General features: G+C 46.3%; 1 protein-coding gene and 2 non-coding genes across 9 annotated transcripts in view; all 3 read right to left on the bottom strand.

Annotated features, from left to right (window-relative positions):
* Window positions 1–288: 288 nt before the first annotated feature.
* LOC115892520 lies at window positions 289–492 on the bottom strand. The gene has a single exon (XR_004052393.1). It is a non-coding gene; the product is annotated as a small nucleolar RNA SNORA73 family (small nucleolar RNA).
* Window positions 493–1,181: 689 nt separating this feature from the next.
* Window positions 1,182–1,386, bottom strand: LOC115892519. Its single transcript, XR_004052392.1, has one exon. It is a non-coding gene; the product is annotated as a small nucleolar RNA SNORA73 family (small nucleolar RNA).
* Window positions 1,387–18,367: 16,981 nt separating this feature from the next.
* PHACTR4 (phosphatase and actin regulator 4) overlaps window positions 18,368–20,374 on the bottom strand; it is a 144,877-nt gene continuing 142,870 nt past the window's right edge. For all 7 annotated transcript variants that reach the window (XM_010380347.2, XM_030941839.1, XM_010380346.2 and 4 more), the window contains one exon: window positions 18,368–19,369. In XM_010380347.2, the coding sequence (XP_010378649.2) occupies window positions 19,354–19,369 (16 nt within the window). In that variant the 3' untranslated portion in view covers window positions 18,368–19,353. The remainder of the gene's footprint in view (window positions 19,370–20,374) is intronic.

The raw sequence follows: 20,374 nt of genomic DNA, 5'->3' as shown, positions 1-20,374 counted from the left end.
GTTGCAGCCAAGATTGCTCCACTGCACTCCAGCCTAGGCAACAGAGCAAGACTGTCTCAAAGAGGTATGAAATGCACCCCAACCTTTTGCTCTAAGTCTGCCAAAGATTGTCAAAACCTCCCTGTTAAAAAAAAAATCGGTTTACCTTCTCTCCCTACTATATAAAGGACCCCAAAATTAAACGTCAATGCTGAAGTGTTAAGTGCAGACTGTCTTCTTTCCTGAAAGAAAAGAAATAACGATTAGACTCCTGAAGATCCTACTTCAACTTAAAATCTAGTACACTGGACGTGTTTCCTGCATGGTTTGTCTCCCCAGTCATTGTCCACAGGACTCTGGGAAGCTGTAGGAATATGCAGGCGCAGACATAATGCCCAGCTTCATCTCCAACGTTGTGGAAAGGGACTGTACATCATGGGGCAGAGCCCTAAGCTCCCATAGGCCACTTGGACAGAGCCTGGGGAGAGTGACCTCCCAGGGTATCCACGTTGGAATGCTCATTAGTGAGGAATTGGAGTAACTGATCAATCCAATATGGCTAATCACCCACAGTATTTTCAAGGGCTAGAATCTTTTTCTCAGCTCAGACTACAGATGTAGATAAAGCCAATTAGGCTTCCTACAGTTCACACTAGGTTACCTTTTACTACACTGCACACTTTTAATCAGCTGATTAAGAAAAGCAATTTTTACAGAAGAGTGTATGTTGAAGTTATGTCAGCATGCCTACAAAAATGCAGCAAAGTTTACATTTGGGTATATCAAACAAAAGTATTGCTCTGAGAATGATTCAATGCCTCAGAGGTAAATAAATCCTGACCAACTAAAATATAAGTCTCTTCAATCCTACTTCCATCACAGAAATCATTGACAAGAGCTGATGAGCCAAAAACAATTAGATTTACTTACCAAGTAAGAGTTACTTGGAATCCTTAACAAATCCTGCAAAACAAGGTATTAATCTATTAGTACAGCAAAACACTAATCTTTTTCAATGAGGGGCCTCCCAGTATAGCCTGGGGTTGGAGTGCAGTGGCACAATCATAGGTCATTGCAGCCTTGAACTCCTGGGCTCCAGCGATTCTCCTGCCTCCAGCTACCTATCATCATGCCTGGCTACTTTTTAGCCAGTTTTACTTAAACACGTATTAAGACCTCAATCCAGATTCAGTGCTCTAGAAGGTTGTTTCCTGCATGGTTTGTCTCCCCAGTCATTGTCCACAGGACTCTGGGAAGCTGTAGGAATATGCAGGCGCAGACTCAAGGCCCAGCTTTATCTCCAACGTTGTGGAAAGGGATTGTACATCACGGGGCAGAGCCCTATGCTCCCCTAAGCCACTTGGACAGAGCCCGGGGAGAGTGACCTCCCGGGTGTATCCACGTTGGACAATCAGTGTAATGCATAAGTTTACAGAATCCAATAGGAAACAATTTCATCCATTCATGTCACTACAGATCTTAAACAAGAACGCAAACGAGTTTCCACCCCGTCCACAGTGGGGTGTTAAAAAAAAAATCGGTTTCTAGACGGGTAACATGTCATATTCAGCTACTCTGATTACATTTCAATAGGCGGTTAGTACCACGTGGAAGGTATGGCAGAAACAAAGACAACAATTAGGCCCAGCTATCCTAAATTCAAATCAAACACGTGGACTCGTTAAATTACCCCCAAATCGGACAGGAACGGTGGCTCACGCCTGTAATCCTAAAAAAGTAAAAATAAAAATGACCCAACTCACAAAAGTACGAGAAAGCAGAATTACGAACAGTATGCTTCGAAACTATGAAAATCTTAGGCCGGGCGTGGCGGACCGCAAGGTAAGGAGTTGGAGACCGGCCAGGCCAACATGGTTAAATCCCGTCTCTACTAAAAATATAAAAATAAGCCGGGCGTGGTGGTACACGCCTGTAGTACCAGCTACTCGGGAGGCTGAGGCAGGAGAATTGCTTGAGCCCAGTAGGGGTCGCGATCAAGAAAAGAAAAAAAAAAAATTGAGAAAATTCTTAAAGGCAAGTAAGGATCCGGAATAAAACTGTTCAATTCCATTGAGAACGACAATGTGCCTACTGAGAGGCAGTAAGATAAACAGCGGTGGTGGCGGTGCACCTTCAGATTCAGAGACTCGGCGGGTCGGCTGGCAGCCCTGCAGGTCCCGAGATCTCCATGGCCCATTTCTGGGCCAGGCCCGTCTAACGCGTACATTAGTTGGGACGGATGCCGCCTACGACATCCATATATAGTTTTAAATTACATGATTCTCGGCCAGGCGTGGTGACTCACGCCTGTAATCCCAGCACTTTAGAAGGTCGAGGCCTGTGGATCACCGGAGGTCAGGAGTTCAAAACTAGCCTGACCAGTATAGCGAAACCCTGTCTCTACTAAGAATACAAAAATTGGCCGGGCGTGGTGGCGCGTGCCTGTAATCCCAGCTGCTGGGGAGGGTGAGGCACGAGAATCGCTTGAACCCGTCAGGCGGAGGTTGCACCGAGCCAAGATCGTGCCACCGCAGTCCAGCCTCCGTGACAAACCGAGACTCCGTCTCAAAAAAACAAATACATAAATAAATAAAATACTATATGATCCCACGGATGCCCGGCTGCTGATTCATAGTATTAGACCCACAACTCCGGTGGCAGGCATCTGATAACACTTACCAAGCCAAAGAACAGAGGACCGCGAATCTTGTCTCCAAAAGAGCGAGAGAACGCGAAGCATCCTTATTTAAACCTTACGAACTGCCCGGAAGTCATGGAATGTATAGTGCGCGTGCGCAGGGTCATGCGCAGTTAGAGAATTGGAAAGTCGCGGAGGCTGCTGGGAATCCACTGCAGATTGAGCCCCACACCTTCCTGGCTCGGAGGCTTCTCGCGGTAGTGGAGCCTTCGCGCGGGACCTTGCTGGGGAATGTACGTTACAGAAATAGGTTTGTAGGTATGTAGCTACAGAGGACGTTTATTTTTGTGCAATCATTGGACCCAGTCTGTAGGATATGCCCTTAGATAAATTGGCCAAAAAATTTTTGGAAGAGCCGAACGCGGTGGCTCACGCCTGTGATTACAGCACTTCTGAAGGCCGTGAGGGGCGGATCGTTTGAGGCCAGGAGTTCGAGACCAGCCTAAGCAGCGTGGCGAAATCCGGTCTTTACAAAAAATACAAAACAGAAGCCGGGCGTGGTGCGGCCAAATTCCAGTCCCGGTTACTCGGGAGGCTGAGGCATGAGAATCGTTTGAACCTGGGAGGCGGTGGTTGCAGTGAACCGAGATCGCGCCAGTGCATTCCATCCTGGTCGACAGAGCGAGACTCTGTCTCCAAATAAATAAGTAAAACGTTGGAATAATAATGCAGAATTGAAAAACATATAGAGAAATACGGAGTATCAAAAGGAATTGAATCTACCCTCTCACCTGTGAAAGAAATAATTTGATAAATGTGAAGGTAAATAAGATGAAAGTGCCCCTAGACGAATCAGATAAAAAAAAAACCAGGCCTGGCGCGGATAAAAATAAATAAAACTAAAAAATAAACTCCTGGCCGGGCGCGGTGGCTCAAGCCTGTAATCCCAGCACTTTGGGAGGCCGAGACGGGCGGATCACGAGGTCAGGAGATCGAGACCATCCTGGCTAACACGGTGAAACCCCGTCTCTACTAAAAAATACAAAAAACTAGCCGGGCGAGGTGGCGGGCGCCTGTAGTCCCAACTACTCGGGAGGCTGAGGCAGGAGAATGGCGTAAACCCGGGAGGCGGAGCTTGCAGTGAGCTGAGATCTGGCCACTGCACTCCAGCCTGGGCGACAGAGCGAGACTCCGTCTCAAAAAAAAAAAAAAAAAAAAAAAAAAAAAAAAAAAAAAAACTCCTTTGCACAACAGTGTGAAGGAATGTGCTTAAAAGCACTGCTCTATACTTTTTTTTTTTTTTTTTTGAAATGGAGTTCTGCTCTGTCACCCAGGCTGGAGCGCAGTGGGGCCATCTCGGCTCACTGCAACCTCCGCCTCCCGGGTTCAAGCGATTCTCCTGACTCAGCCTCCCGAGTAGCTGGGAGTACAGGTGCCTGCCACGGTGCTAGGTTAATTTTTGTATTTTTAGCAGCGACGGGGTTTCACTTGGCCAGGCTGGTCTCGAACTCCTGACCTCAAGCAATCCACCCGCCTCGGCCTACCAAAGTGCTGGGATTACAGGCATCAGCCACCGCACCCTGCCTTTTCTTTTTTTTTGAGACAGAGTCTCGCTCTAGCCCAGGCTGGAAGGAAGTGGCGCAATCTCAGCTCACTGCAACCTCCGCCTCCCAGGTTCAAACAATTCTCCTGCCTCGGCCTCTATTTTTAGTAGAGACGGAGGTTTCACCATGTTGGCAAGGCTGCTCTCGAACTCCTGACCTGAAGTGATGCGCCTCGGCCTCCCAAAGTGCTGGGGTTACCGGCTTGAGCCACCGCGCCTGGCCCCCTATACATTTTAAACTAGTTAAAATGGCAATTTGTACGTGTATTTTACCACACAGACAAAACCCTCCCAATATGAAGTAAGCAAGTAAAGAATGCTTACGATATATATACATGTGAAATGTTGCAAATATGATGGAATTTTTAGTATGGTGTAAGGTGAAAAAACGTTGGCTAGACGGACAGAGCTATCACAGCTGGGCTATCTTGAGTAGTAACGTTTATGGTGATCCTCCTACATGTTAGATTTTGTTCTGAATGCTTTATTATGCAAATTATTTACTATCACAGCAATTCTAAGACATTGGTATAATTATCCAGATTTTAAGATGTGAAATAGGCCCAGAGCAGTGGTTCTTAAAGTGTGATCAGCAGACCACAGGGTTCCTTAGACCTTTTGGGAGGTTCATAAGGTCAGAACTATTTGATAATAATATTTAGACTTTATTTATCTTTTTTGCTCAGTTGATAAAAAATGATGTAAAAAACAGTGGTGACAGGCATGGTGACATGGGCCTGCAATCCTAGCTATTCAGGAGGCTGAGGTGGGAGGATTGCTTGAGCTCCAGATTTCAACAGCTTGGGCAACATAGTGAGGCCCAGTTTTAAAAATAAACGAATTAACTAATTAATTTTAAAAAACAACAGTGGGTAAAACTGCTTGTGCCCTAGCACAGTTCAAGGGCCTGTCACCAATGTGTACTGGTAGGTATCATCACAAAATCTCAAAATCAATTTATAAAAATCACGAAATCAGTGAAAAAGTTAAGATTTTTTTTTTTTTTTTTGAGATGGAGTCTCGCTCTGTCGCCCAGGCTGGAGTGCAGTGGCGCCATCTCGGCTCATTGCAAGCTCTGCCTCCCGGGTTCACACCATTCTCCTGCCTCAGCCTACCAAGTAGCTGGGACTACAGGCACCTGCCACCACGCCCGGCTAATTTTTTTTGTATTTTTAGTAGAGACGGGGTTTCACTATGTTAGCCAGGATGGTCTCCATCTCCTGACCTTGTGATCCGCCCGCCTCAGCCTGCCAAAGTGCTGGGATTATAGGCGTAAGCCACTGCGCCCGGCCAAGAATATTCTTGATGGGGAAATACAAATCATTAGTTTTACTAACTGTCAACGTTTAAATATCTGCCTCTTTAATAGTCTGCATGATAAAGTGAGAAGCACACTTAGAACACTGCTGCATACAGTACGGGGGATTTCTCTAGGAACTAATGTGAGTTATAAGCTGAAAGAGCCACATTTTTCACAGAATAACATTTAACTTGAAAGAATGGCTGACATCTTTTTCAACTACATATCCATGTGAGACTGAAACCAAAGTCTTTTTATTAAATTTTTTTTTTTTTTTAGACGGAGTTTTGCTCTTATTGCCCAGGCTGGAATGCAATGGTGCGATCTCGGCTTACCACAACCTCCGCCTCTCGGATTCAAGCGATTCTCCTGCCTCAGCCTCCCGAGTAGCTGGGATTACAGGCATGTGCCACCATATCCGGCTAATTTTGTATATTCAGTAGAGACGGGGTTTCTCCATGTTGGTCAGGCTGGTCTCAAACTCCCAAACTCAGGTGATCTACCCCTCTTGGCCTCCCAAAGTGCTGGGATTACAGGCGTGAGCCACGGCACCCGGCCTATTACAATTTTTTTTTAGAGACAGGGTCTCGTTTTGTCACCCAGGTTAGACTGCACTGCAGCAATTATAGTACATTGCACCCTTAAAGCCCTGGTCTCAAGCAATCCTCCTATTTCAGTCTCCCAAGGAGCTGGGACTACTGGTGTGAGCCACTGCACCTGGCTTAAATCAAAGTCATATATTCTAACTATATACTCAAACAAAACATCACATAATAACAGATTGAATGTAGATGCAGATATGAGAATTGAACGGGATTCTATTAAACCAGACATTCAAGAGATTTGTAAAAAATGTAAAACAGTACCACTGTTCTCACTAATTATTTTTGGAAAACTTTTTTTTCCATAAAAATACATTTCTGGTGGGCATGGTGGCTCATGCCTGTAATCGAAACCAGCCTGGCCAATATGGTGACACTCCGTCTCTACTAAAAATACAAAAATTAACTGGGCATGTTGGGACACGGCTTTAATCCCAGCTACTTGGGAGGCTGAGGCAGGAGAATTGCTTGAACCTGGGAGGCGGAGGTTGCAGTGAGCCAAGATCACACCATTGCACTCCAGTTCTGGGCAACAGAGCAAGACTCTGTCTCGGAAGAAAAAAAAATTATATATTAATTCAAGTTCCTACAGAAATTGGTTAAAAAAATTTAAAATATATTATTAATGTAAACATGTAGTGGGATTATTATTATTGTTTTTTGAGATGGAGTTTCCATCTTGTTGCCCAGGCTAGAATGCAATGGTGCGATCTCGGCTTACTACAGCCTCCACCTCCTGGGTTCAAGCGATTCTCCTGCCTTAGCCTTCTGAGTAGCTGGGATTACAGGCACTCACCACACGCCTGGCTAATTTTGTATTTTTAGTAGAGATAGGGTTTTTCCATGTTGGTCAAGCTGGTCTCAAACTTCCGACCTCAAGTGATCCGCCCCCCTCTGCCTCTCAAAGTGCTGGGATTACAGGCATGAGCCACCGTGCCCAGCTATTATTATTTTTGAGATGGAGTCTAGCTTTGTCACCCAGGCTGGAGTGCAGTGGCACAATCTCGGCTTACTGCAACCTCTGCTTCCCAGGTTCAAGTGATTCTCCTGTCTCAGCCTCCCAAGTAGCTGGAATTACAGTGCCCACCACTACAACTGGCTAATTTTTGTGTTTTTAGTAGAGATGGGGTTTCACCATGTTGGCCAGGCTGATCTCGAACTCTGGAGCTCAAGCAATCTGCCCACCTTGGCCTCCTAAAGTGCTGGAATTACAGGCGTGGGCTACCGCGCCCGGTTAGATTATTGTTTTATTTTATTTATTTTTATTTATTTTTTTGAGATGAAGTTTTGCTCTTGTTGTCCAGGCTGGCGTGCAATGGCATGATCTTGGCTCACTGCAGCCTCCACCTCTCGGGTTCAAGCTATTCTCCTGCCTCAGCCCCCAAGTAGCTGGGATTATAGGTGCCCACCACCATGCCGGACAAATTTTTTTTGAGTTGGAGTCTCACTCTGTCGCTTAGGCTGGAGTGCAGTGGTGAGATCTCAGCTCACTATAAACTCCGCTTCTTGAGTTAATACGATTCTCCTGCCTCCGCCTCCCGAGTAGCTGGGATTACAGGCATGCGCCACCATGTCTGGCTTTTTTTGTATTTTTAGTAGAGACGGGGTTTCACCATGTTGGCCAGTCTGGTCTGGAACTCTGGAACTCCTGTCCTCAAGTGATCCACCTACCTTGGCCTCCCAAAGTGCTGGGATTACAGACGTGAGCCACGTGCCCGGCCAAGAAGCAGTAGTTTTAGAGGAAAGAAGACTAATAATTCTACTTCTTTGGCCACATTATCAGAATTCAATTTTAATCATTTATTCAACATTTTCTTAATGAATATTACTTATTACTTGCTATGTGCGGTGTTAGACACTGGAGATTCTGAAATGAAACACTTTTTCAGTCCTTGAAAACTCACAGTGGGGCCGGGCACGGTGGCTCAAGCCTGTAATCCCAGCACTTGGGGAGGCCGAGACGGGTGGATCACGAGGTCAGGAGATCGAGACCATCCTGGCTAACACCGTGAAACCCCGTCTCTACTAAAAAATACAAAAAAAACTAGCCGGGCGAGGTGGCGGGCACCTGTAGTCCCAGCTACTCTGGAGGCTGAGGCAGGAGAATGGCGTAAACCCCGGAGGCGGAGCTTGCAGTGAGCTGAGATCCGGCCACTGCACTCCAGCCTGGGCTATAGAGCGAGACTCCGTCTCAAAAAAAAAAAAAGAAAACTCACAGTGGGAGAAATCCACATGACAGGAAATGATACCAGTACTTGATGAAAACTGACATGGATAAAGTATTCTGAAACAAAGGACATAGACACTGAATAATTTGTTAAAGGCAGAGAAAGTTTCACTGGGGAGCTAAAATTTATGGGATTCGACTGGGTGTGGTAGCTCACGCCTATACTCCCAGCACTTTGGGAGGTGAGGTGGGTGGATCACGTGAGGCCAAGAACTCATGACCAGCCTGGCCAACATGGTGAAACCCCGTCTCTACTACAAATACAAAATAGCCAGGTGTGGTGTTACGCATCTGTAATCTTAGCTACTTGGGAGGTTGAGGCAGGAGAATCGCATTAACCCAGGAAGCGGAGTTTATAGTGAGCTGAGATCTCACCACTGCACTCCTGCCTGGGTGACAGAGCAATATTCTATCTCAAAACAAACAAACAAAAACAAAATACATAAATAAAACTTATGGGATTAGTACAGGGGTGGAGTGTGGATGATGACAATATTTCATGCTGAGGAACTAGCAGTTGCAAAGGAAGGCCTGTGGTCTCCTGGGAAGAGTAAGAGGTCAGCTCAGTGAGGAATGTAAAGGTAGAACTGTTGGACTTTCCATGAGTTTGGGAAGCAGGCAAGAGATGAATTACAAAATATCTTGTAGCCCAGGCCAAGGAGTTTAAAATTTATCGTGGAGGCCCAGCGCGATATCACCTGAGGTCAGGAGTTTGAGACCAGCCTGACCAACATGGTGAAACCCTGTCTCTACTAAAATTACAAAAATTAGCTGGGTGTGGTGGTGGGCACCCATAATCCCAGGTACTCGAGAGGCTGAGGCAAGAGAATTGTTTGAACCTGGCGGTGGAGGTTGCAGTGAGCCGAGACCGCACCACTGCACTCCAGCCTGGGCGATGAGCAAAATTCTGTCACACACACCAAAAAAAGAAAAGAAAAAAAGAAAGAAAGAAAAAAAGAAGGCCAGGCACGGTGGCTCATGCCTGTAATCCCTGCAATTTCACAGGCCCAGGCGGGCAGATCACAAGGTCAGGACTTTGAGACCAGCCTGGCCAATATGGTGAAACCTCGTCTCTACTAAAAACATAAAAAAATTAGCCAGGTGTGACTGAGCGTGGTGGCTTAAGCCTGTAATCCCAGAACTTTGGGAGACTGAGGCAGGCAGATCACGAGGTCAGGAGTTCGAAACCAGCTTGGCCAATATGGTGAAACCCTGTCTCTACTAAAAAAAAAAAAAATTAGCCGGGCGTGGTGGTGCAAGCCTGTAGTCCCAGCTGCTCGGGAGGCTGAGGCAGGAGAATTGCTTGAACCCGGGAGGCGGAGGTTGCAGTGAGCCGAGATGGCGCCACTGCACTCCAGCCTGGGTGACGCAGTGAGACTCCATCTCAGAAATAAACAAAACTAACCAACTAACTAAATAAATAAAGTTCATCCTGCAGGTAACTGGGGGGCCAATAAATTTCTAAGTAAAAGTTTGCTCTGACCATGTTTGCATTTTATTTTATTTATTTATTTTTGAGACAGAATCTCACTTTGTCACCCAAGCTGGAATGCAGTGCCACAATCTCAGCTCACTGCAACCTCTGCCTTCCAGGTTTAAATGATTCTTGTGCCTCAGCCTCACAGGTGGCTGGGACTACAGGTGCATGCTACCATGACCAACTAATTTTTTTATTTTTAGTAGAGACAGGGTTTCACCATGTTTGCCAGGCTGGTCTTGAACTCCTGACCTCAAGTGATCCGCCCGCCTTGGCCTCCCAAAGTACTAGGATTACAGCATGAGCCACTGTGCCTGGCCTGCATTTTTTTTTTTTTTTAATTTTTAAATATTTATTTTATTTTTTATTTTTTGACACTGAGTTTTGCTCTTCTTGCCCAGGCTGGAGTGCTATGGTGCAGTCTTGGCTCACTGCAACCTCTGCCTCCCGGTTCAAGTGTTTCTCCTGCTTCAGCCTCCCAAGTAGCTGGGATTACAGGCACCAGCCACCATGCCTGCCTAATTTTTGTATTTTTATTAGAGACAGGATTTCACCATGTTGCCCAGGCTGGTCTTGAGCTCCTGATCTTAAGTGATCCACCTGTCTCGGCCTACCAAAGTGCTGGGATTACACCCAGCCCATGTTTGTATTTTAGAGAGGTAACTCTAGTGGCAAAATAGGAGGATAGATGGGAGAGACTGGTGGGGAGGATGTTATAAAGCCCCATTAAATTATGTTGCCTTTGAACTCAGATGGTAAACAAGGTGAGAAGAGATACAAGAATCAAGATATTTCTGGCCCGCCATGGTGTCTCACGCCTATAATCTCAGCATTTTGCGGGGCTGAGGAGGGAGAATCGCTTGAGGCCAAGGAGTTCAGGATCAGCCTGGGCAACATGGAGAGAGATCTCATCTCTACAACAAATTTTTTTTTTTTTTGAGATGAAGTCTTGCTCTGTCAGCCAGGCTAGAGTGCAGTGGCGCTATCTCGGCCCACTGCATTCTCTGCCTCCTGGGTTCAAGCAATTCTCCTGCCTCAGTCTCCCGAGTAGCTGGGACTACAAGCGAGTGTCACCATGCCCCACTAATTTTTGTATTTTCAGTAGAGACGGGGTTTCACCATATTGGCCAGACTGGTCTCGAACTCCTGACCACGTGATCCGCCCACCTTGACCTTCCATAGTGCTGGGATTACAGGCATGAGCCACTGCATCTGGCCTACAAAAATTTTTTTGAAAAGTTAGCTGAGTGTGGCGGCGCATGCCTGTAATCCCAGCTACTTACGAGGTGTGAGGATCACCTGAACCCGGGAGATTGAGGCTGCAGTGAGTCGTGATCATGCGACTGCACTCCAGCCTGGGCAACAGAGCAGTAACCTATCTCAAAAAAAATAAATAAATAAAGACATTTCTGATGTAGGGTTTCTTGTCCCACTGGAATTGCAAGGTAAGAGAGGAACTTGAGGACACCAGGCTTAGGAGGCTGAACATACTATGGTCTCTAGCCTTGATAAGTGGAAACACGGGCAGTGGGGGAGGAGTAACATCCATATTGGAGTATATATGAGTTACCTGAGTAACATCTGGTTGTATATAAGTCTAAAGAGCAATTAGATATATGGGGTTGGGGTTCCTGTAAGAAATGTTGAGTTGGTGATAAAAGATTTAGAAGTTGTCAGAATTAGGGTGGTGGCTAAAGTCATCTTGGAAGAATGAGGAGAGTGATGGGAGGACATGAAACCCAGCATTTATTTTATTTTGAGACAAGATATCGCTCTATTGTTGAGGTTGGAATGCAGTGGCATGATCAGGACTCACTGCAGCCTGGGCCACCCGGGCTGAAATGATTCTCTCACCTCAGCCTCTTCTGAGTAACTGGAACTAGAGGCATGCACCACTGTGCTCGGCTAGTTTTTTAAATTTTTGATAGAGATGGAGTCTCCCTATACTGCCCGGGCTGGTCTTGAACTCCTGGCCTCAAGCAATCTGCCAATCTTGGCCTCCGAAAGTGCTAGGATCACAGGCATGAGCCACCACACCCAGTAAAACACAGCATTTATTTATTTTATTTTATTTATTTATTTTTGGATGGAATCTCACTGTCACCCAGGCTGGAGTGCAGTGTTGTGATCTTGGCTCACTGCAACCTCCACCTCCCGGGTTCAAGCAATTCTCGTGCCTCAGCCTCCCTGGTAGCTGGGACTGCAAGCACATTGCCACCATGCCTAGCTAATTTTTTTGTAGTTTTAGTAGAGATGGGGTTTCACCATGTTGGCCAGGTTGGTCTCGAACTCCTGACTTCAGGTGAACCACTTGCCTCAACCTTCCAAAGTGCTGGGATTACAGGCGTGAGCCACCACACCTGGCCGAAAACCCAGCATTTAAATGGTGTTCAAGGAAGAAGCCAACAGCACAAAGAAAGGTCAGTCAGGGAAGGAGAACCAGAAGACAGTGGTGCCTCAGAAGCCAAGGAAGAAGAGTTTTGAGGACTAGGACATTGCCCAAAGCACCAAATGTTGCAAAGCAGCCAAGTGCAATAACTAAAGGCCTTTGGAAGTGGCAGTTAACTGAAAAATCCCTGGTGACCACAGGAAAGCCATATTGGTTTGGATTTCATTTAGATTTTAATGAGCTGAGTGAATATGGCCTTAGATAGGGAAAACAATGTGCACAGACCAGAGGTTATGAAGCAAGGCCAAGAACCCTGTTCAGTTTACATCTCCATCACTAGTTCTTCCTCTGTCAGTCATTAGCTCAGCTGCCTGGCCTGGGAACTTGGGTTGTTTAACATTGGAATAGATTTTGTGAAGGGAGTATAGGAAAAGCAGGAAAGAGGGTAATAGATTGAAGAGAAATTGGGGTCACAGGAAGATTGTGTCTTTGTTGCGGGGGAGGGTAGGAAGGAGGTAAGCACTAAATAATTTAATGCTCCCTCTCCCATAATCCTCACTGAGGACTGTATGTTCTCAGTGCCAAATGAAGGAACACTGAAGCTATTTGTTCCTGTCAGATGACGTCTATGTTCTACCTAGGAGGCAAAATTCTTTGGGGAATAAATTAACAATATCCCCACAAAACGACAGATGGAGCAAGAGGTCTGGGTTGCTGGTCATTCCTGGTTTTCCCTTCATGCCTCCTAGGGCTGAAATGGAATAGAACGTTGAAACAGTGGTGCTGGCTGTGTTTTGGCTTCAGGGCTAGGATTTTCTTTGTTGCACATTGTCATCTGTTTATGTTTACTATTTCATTCTCTGCCTATCCAGTATCCATTGGACCTGCCCCTCCTCTTTTTTCAAGAGACAGGGTCTATGTTGCGCAGGCTGGGCTCAAGTGATCCTTCTACCTCAACTTCCCAAGCTGCTGGGACTACAGGTGTGCACCACTGCACCAGGCTGGACCTGTCTTTTCTTGGGAGATAGTTATATAAATCCACAGAGACCCAAAATTCATCATTGTTTTGGCAAACACTGGGCAATCTTCATCTTCAAAACAGCTTCCTTGAGACAATTTAACTCAAAAGGGCAATAGCAATTTGAGGCTTCTTTAGAGGGCTAGTAGAAGGACAATCCGGGAGCAGGGGGACACAAGGAGTTCTGACTCATGGTTTAACTCTTGGTAAAGGGTAGTGCACTAAACAAGGCCAGTCTCTTAAGGGACAAGTAGAAGTGTCATTGCTGAGGCCACCTGGACTGAAACTGGGCTGCTTGCTGGAAAAGATAACATGAAGTACTAAGTGTCCTGGGTCGGGTGTGGTGGCTCATGCCTGTAGTCCCAGCACTTTGGGAGCCTGAGGCGGGTGGATCACCTGAGGTCAGGAGTTCGAGACCAGCCTGGCCAACATGGTGAAACCCCATCTCTACTAAAAATACAAAAAATTAGCCAGGTGTGGTGGCAGACGCCTGTATTCCCAGCTACTCAGGAGGCTGAGGTAGGAGAATCGCTTGAATCCGGGAGACAGAGGTTGTAGTGAGCCAAGATCATGCCACCACACTCCAGCCTGGGTGACAGAGCAAGACTCCGTCCTGAGGAAAAAAAAAAGAAAAAGTACTAAGTGTCCTTTTGTGATGTCATCTTGGGGGTCCAATTATATGTGGTTAATATAAATTCTTTTTTTTTTTTTGGACAGAGTTTTGTTCTTCTTGCCCAGGCTGGAATACAATGGTTCTCGGTGCACTGCAACCTCCGCCTCCCGGGTTCAAGCGATTCTCCTGCCTCAGCCTCCTGAGTAGCTGGGATTACAGGCATGTGCCACCATGCCGGGCTAATTTTGTATTTTCAGTAGAGATGGGGTTTCTCCCTGTTGGTCAGGCTGGTCTCAAACTCCCGACCTCAGGTGATCCTCTTGGCCTCCCAAAGTGCTGGGATTACAGGTGTGAGCCACTGCACCCGGCCTAGAGTAAATTCTTATGGGGCAATTGATTGGCATGCAAGTGCTTGTCCTTGAATATATTAGATTACATAATTTGTTTTGAACTTGGGGAAGCAATTTAATCTGTTTCCTGATTGGTAAAATGTGTATATTATCACTTACCAAACAGGCTGCGGTGGGCTAAACAGGATCAAGTGTCTGGTACATATGGGGTTCATAGTCGGCTCTAGTCTGTAGCCTATTCTTTCTCCATATTTGTGCACTGACAGAAACAAACATGACCCTCACCTCTGGCTACATTTAATGTCCTCACTACTATTTTTCTCTCCCTCATCCATTTCTCATTTTGGGACATTAGAAATAATTTACTTTTTTTTTTTTTTGAGGCGGAGTCTTGCTCTGTCATCCAGGCAGGAGTGCAGTGGTGCGACCTCAGCTCACTGCAAGCTCCACCTCCCGGGTTCAGGCCATTCTCCTGCCTCAGACTCCCGAGTAGCTGGGACTACAGGTACCTACCACCACGCCCGCTTTTTTTGTATTTTTAGTAGAGATGGCATTTCACTGTGTTAGCCAGGATGGTCTCGATCTCCTGACCTTGTGATCTGCCCCCCTCGGCCTCCCAAAATGCTGGGATTACAGGTGTGAGCCACCATGCCTGGCCTACATATCATTTTTAAGCTGGGTTTAATCTTTTGGGATAGAGTGTAATGTAAGAGAAAATACCTCACACCAGAATAGTATAGTTGGTATTTAAAAATTCTAAAATATTTAATAATTAATATTGATGGGAAGAATGATATACAATGCAATTATTTATTTTACAAGGAGATTCTATACATCAGGGAGGCATCTTGAAGTACAATACACCAGGCTTTCATTTCTTTACATTATGATTCTGAGTTTCCATATAAGTTGGTAAGGAAAGGGAACATAAAATCCATTTTTATATACATAAAAACAGAATAAACACCCAGAGACTTGACCCCCAAAATGTCTTGTTTCACTTGAAAAGAACATGAATGAGATGAAAGATGAACCAGATTACTTGGTGATGCACAGAAGGCGAACAAGTAGCTCAGGAAATCAAATCCTGTTTCAAGCTTGGCACATTAAAGGTAAGAAAGGCAGTGAAAGAAGGGTTCAAAAATATCATCTCAAGCCACAAAAAATGCTGGCAGAAGACAGTCTCCAAACCAGTAAGATAGAATGGTTAGAAGAAGTCAAGTTAGAGTTATTGTGTGGCTACCTTATATCCAGACCTCTAATAGACTGAGTGGAATTGTCACTTCTTTTCCCTCAGTTATCCCAAGTGTTAGTAAACTTCAAGGAGGCTGGGCACGATGACTCACACTTTCAACCTCAGAACTTTGGGAGGCCACAATGGGCAGATTCCTTGAGCCCAGGTGTTCAAGATCAGCCTGGGCAACATGGCAAAACCTCATCTCTAAAACAACACAAAAATGAGCTGGCTGTGGTGGCACGTGCCTGTAGTCCCAGCTACTTAGAATGAAGTGGGAGGATCACTTGAGCCTGGGAGGCAGAGGTTGCTCTGAGCCAAGATTGTGCCACTGCACTCCAGCATGGGTGACAGAGTGAGATCCTATCTCCAAAAACAAGACAAATCAAAACCAAACAAAATACTTCAAGGAAGGCTGGGCACGGTGGCTCATGCCTGTAATCCCAGCACTTTGGGAGGCCGGGTGGATCACCTGAGGTCAGGAGTTTGAGACCAGGCTGACCAACAGGGAGAAACCCCTTCTCTACTAAAAATACAAAATTAGCCGGGCGTGGTGGTGCATGCCTGTAATCCCAGCTATTCGAGAGGCTGAGGCAGGAGAATTGCTTGAACCTGGGAGGCGGAGGATGTGGTGAGCCAAGATCGCACCATTGCACTCCAGCCTGGGCAATGAGAGCAAAACTCCATCTCAAAAAAAAAAACCCAACAACAACAACAACAATAGAACTCCAGGGAGATGTGGGTCCAGCATTCTTTCTTTCTTTTGTTTTTTTGAGATGGAGTCTCGCTCTGTTGACTAGGCTGGAGTGCAGTTGTGTGATCTTGGCTCACTGCAACCTCCACCTCCCAGGTTCAAGTGATTCTCCTGCCTCAGCGTCCTGAGTAGTTGGGATTACAGGTGTCTGCCACCACACCTGGCTAATTTTTGTATTTTTGGTAGAGATGGGGTTTCACCATGTTGGCCAGGCTGGTCTCAAACTCCTGACCTCGTGATCTGCCCGCCTTGGCTTCCCAAAGTGCTGAAATTACAAACGAGAACCACCATGCCTGGCCTAGGTTTTGTTTTGAACTGATATTCTGATTCTTCAGCACGTCTTCCTATGTGGATATGAAAGGATGAAAATGTACTGAAAGATTACATACAGAACAATAACAGGGACCCACAGAATAAATCAGACGAAATCTGTGAAATAGCCACAACTTCTTGAACATTAAAGTGAAGGGAAAAAAGCCACATTCATCAGATTAAACAGAAACTATTCATTTTTTTTCTTCCATTTATAGTATGGATAGGAATTGAAGCGAAACAGTGAGACCGTATGGTTTTCAATCCAAATTCAAAGAAAACAACAAAACCTTCTGTTTTAGGAAATCGTATTAATATCTATTACAAATGCAGAAAGTAGGGGGGCTGAGTCAATGCCCCAGCACCAACCATACTGGCTACAGTGTGGAAGAGGGGCGGGTGAGGTGGAAGCTGCCAGAGAGAGTCAGCAGGAGGATCAGCACTGGAGTGAAGAGGAAGCATGCAGCAGGAGAGGGCAAAGAGCACTGAGAAGAAGAGGGGAGCAGTGGGCCATGATCGTGCCCTCTGCTTCTCCAGAGACCCTTTCCTATGCAGCAACCCACACCCAGCCAGACCTTACTGTGATTCTGGCTGGAAGTGTGGGGACTGACAGCTCATAAATGCTCCCACAGAGTTGATACAACTCTGCTTTAAGGAGGAGAATACATTTATTGGCTGAAGTGATTTAGAGAATATCATTTGGTAAATAAAACTACAATAGCCTATAAAATGTAACCCACAACTCAGTTTTCTGCCACGTTAGCATTAACATTAAGGCTTTTTGGGGCCGGGCGTGGTGGCTCAAGCCTGTAATCCCAGCACTTTGGGAGGCCGAGACGGGCGGATCACGAGGTCAGGAGATCGAGACCATCCTGGCTAACACGGTGAAACCCCATCTCTACTAAAAAATACAAAAAAGTAGCCGGGCGAGGTGGCGGGTGCCTGTAGTCCCAGCTACTCAGGAGGCTGAGGCAGGAGAATGGCGGGAACCCGGGAGGCGGAGGTTGCAGTGAGCTGAGATCCGGCCACTGCACTCCACCCCGGGTGACAGAGTGAGACTCCGTCTCAGAAAAGAAAAAAAAAAAAAAAAATTAAGGCTTTTTTTTTTTTTGAGATGAAGTCTCTGTCACCCAGGCTGGAGTGCAGTGGCGCTTGGCTCACTGCAACCTCTGCCTCCCAGGTTCAAGCAATTCTCCTGCCTCAGCCTCCCCAGTGGCTGGGAATACAGGCACAAGCCACCATGCCCGGCTAATTTTTGTGTGTGTGTGTTTTTTGTTTTTGTTTTTTTTTTTTTTTTTTGAGATGGAGTCTTGCTCTGTTGCCCAGGCTGGAGTGCGGTGGCCGGATCTCAGCTCACTGCAAGCTCCGCCTCCCGGGTTCACGCAATTCTCCTGCCTCAGCCTCCCGAGTAGCTGGGACTACAGGCGCCCGCCACCTCGCCCGGCTAGTTTTTTGTTTTTTTTTTTTGTATTTTTAGTAGAGACGGGGTTTCACCGTGTTAGCCAGGATGGTCTCGATCTCCTGACGTCGTGATCCGCCCGTCTCGGCCTCCCAAAGTGCTGGGATTACAGGCTTGAGCCACCGCGCCCGGCCTAATTTTTGTGTTTTTTAGTAGAGACAGGGTTTTTGCCGTGTTGGCCAGGCTGGTCTCGAACTCCTGAACTCAGGTGATCCACCTGCCTCAGCCTCCCAAAGTGTTGGGATTACAGGTGCGAGCCACTGAACCTGGCTAAGGCTTTTTTTTTTTTTTAATTTTTTGCAAGGAAGGAATAAAAGGATTTATTGAAAAGGAAAGTACACTCTACAGGGGCTCAAAAGGCCTTTCTTATTGTTGTATATAGAAAATATACGTGCTTTCTCATCTAACCAACTTTTTTTTTAAGACAGAGTCTCACTTTGTTGCCCAGGCTGGAGTGCAGTGGGCGGTGATCTTGGCTCACTGCAACCTCCACCTCCTGGGTTCAAGCGATTCTCATGCCTCAGCCAGGCGCCAGCACACCTGACTAATTTTTGTATTTTTAGTAGAGATGGGGTTTCGCCATGTTGGCCAGGCTGGTCTTGAGTTCCTGACCTCAGGTGATTCACCCACCTTGGCTTCCCAAAGTGCTGGGATTATAGGCATGAGCCACTGCGCCGGGTCTCATCTAACCAATCTGGATTCTGGTTGGAGTTCATGAAAAACATAACTTCCCATTACTTCCAGATTATTTTAAAATAAAAAATCATGATGACTTGTGAGGAAAAGGAAGAACATGTCAGATCCTGAGCTTCCTCTCAGGCTTGAGTGCCTCAAGAGACTGTATTGCTGTGTTACGAGAGGTGCAGTGCAATGGCTTCATCTGATATGCCAGTGTGGTAAGGCTTCCCCTGGAGGTAGGGACTCCTTCACCAGAAGGTTGGGGGCCTCCAGAAGGTTTTCCCCATCAGGAATTGGATTTGATGGCTGGGATTTAGAGCCTACACATTTGGGTCTCACAATCAGGGCAGAGCAGGTAAGGCTAATGGTGCAAACTGTGCCTCAGCACAGGCAGTCATCTAGGGGAAGGGGTGGTGCAGCCAGTAAAACCTGGAACCTCCAAGTGGTCCAGAACTTTGGTGGCCAGTAAGGGAAAAACTCAAGTAAGCTACAATATTGAAAGGTTCAAAAGCACTGACAAAGTGTTGTTTTGCCCCAGGTGCAGCACATGAGACTCTGTTCCAGTGAAATGCTACATTCAAAGAAGTGCTGTCCACCTCAGAAGATCCCAGAGGACACAATTCTGGCTGTGCTGGGAAGTGCTAAAGTTCCCTCCATATGTCACTCTGGAGAAGGAAGCAGCAAAGCAGCCATGTTGAGTTCCTCTCTCAACCTTTGGCATCATGGACGATGGTAGCTAAAAGAGATAAAAAAGAGACAAGTTACTACATTATGTACATTGCTTTGCTATTAATGTATCAGTAGTAATGAAATTATATACTAATTAATACTGCCTCTCCTCTGATCTAATTCTACCTGACCTTTCTGTTGTATCTGATACTCCTCATCTGCTTCCTTCTTTCTTGAAACTCCTTTTGGCTTCTGTAACACTATCTTTTCCATAGTTTTCTCTCTTCTTCAATTGATCTTCCCCAGTATGCTGTCCTGGTTCATTTTCCTCTGTCCACCCTTTAAATAAAAAACAACTTCCTTGGCCGGGAACGGTGGCTCACGCCTGTAATCAATCCCAACACTTGGGGAGGCCAAGGTGAGAAGATCATTTGAGCCCAGGAGTTTGAGAGCAGCCTGGGCAACATAGGGAGACCCTGCCTCTACAAATGATCAAAAAGTTAGCCAGGTGTGGTGGCCCGTGCCTATAGTCACAGCTACTGAGGAGGCTGAGGTGGGAGGATGGCTTGAACCTGAGAAGCTGAGGCTGCAATGAGCCATGATCATGCCATTGCACTCCAGCCTGGGTGACAGAGTGAGACCTTGTCTCAATAAAAAAATAAAAAAATAAAAAATAAAAATAAATAAATAAATAAATAAATTCCCCCCTAAAGGTCCACTATCTTCTTTCATTTGTATTTTTTTTTTTTTTTTGAGATGGAGTCTCGCTCTGCTGCCCAGGCTGGAGTGCGTTGGTGCTATCTCGGCTCACTGCAAGCTCCGCCTCCCGGGTTCCCACCATTCTCCTGCCTCAGCCTCCCAAGTAGCTGGGACTACAGGCGCCTGCCACCATGCCCGGCTAATTTTTTGTATTTTTAGTAGAGACGGGGTTTCACCATGTTAGCCAGGATGGTCTCAATCTCCTGACCTCGTGATCCGCCTGCCTCGGCTTCCCAAAGTGCTGGGATTACAGGCGTGAGCCACCGCGCCCGGCCCTTTCATTTGTATCTTGAGACTTTGCTTTTTTTCTGGA

The sequence above is a fragment of the Rhinopithecus roxellana genome, chromosome 12 (genome assembly GCF_007565055.1).
Source record: "Rhinopithecus roxellana isolate Shanxi Qingling chromosome 12, ASM756505v1, whole genome shotgun sequence".
NCBI classification, from domain to species: Eukaryota; Metazoa; Chordata; class Mammalia; order Primates; family Cercopithecidae; genus Rhinopithecus; species Rhinopithecus roxellana.
This window is presented reverse-complemented; position numbering and strand designations above follow the sequence as displayed.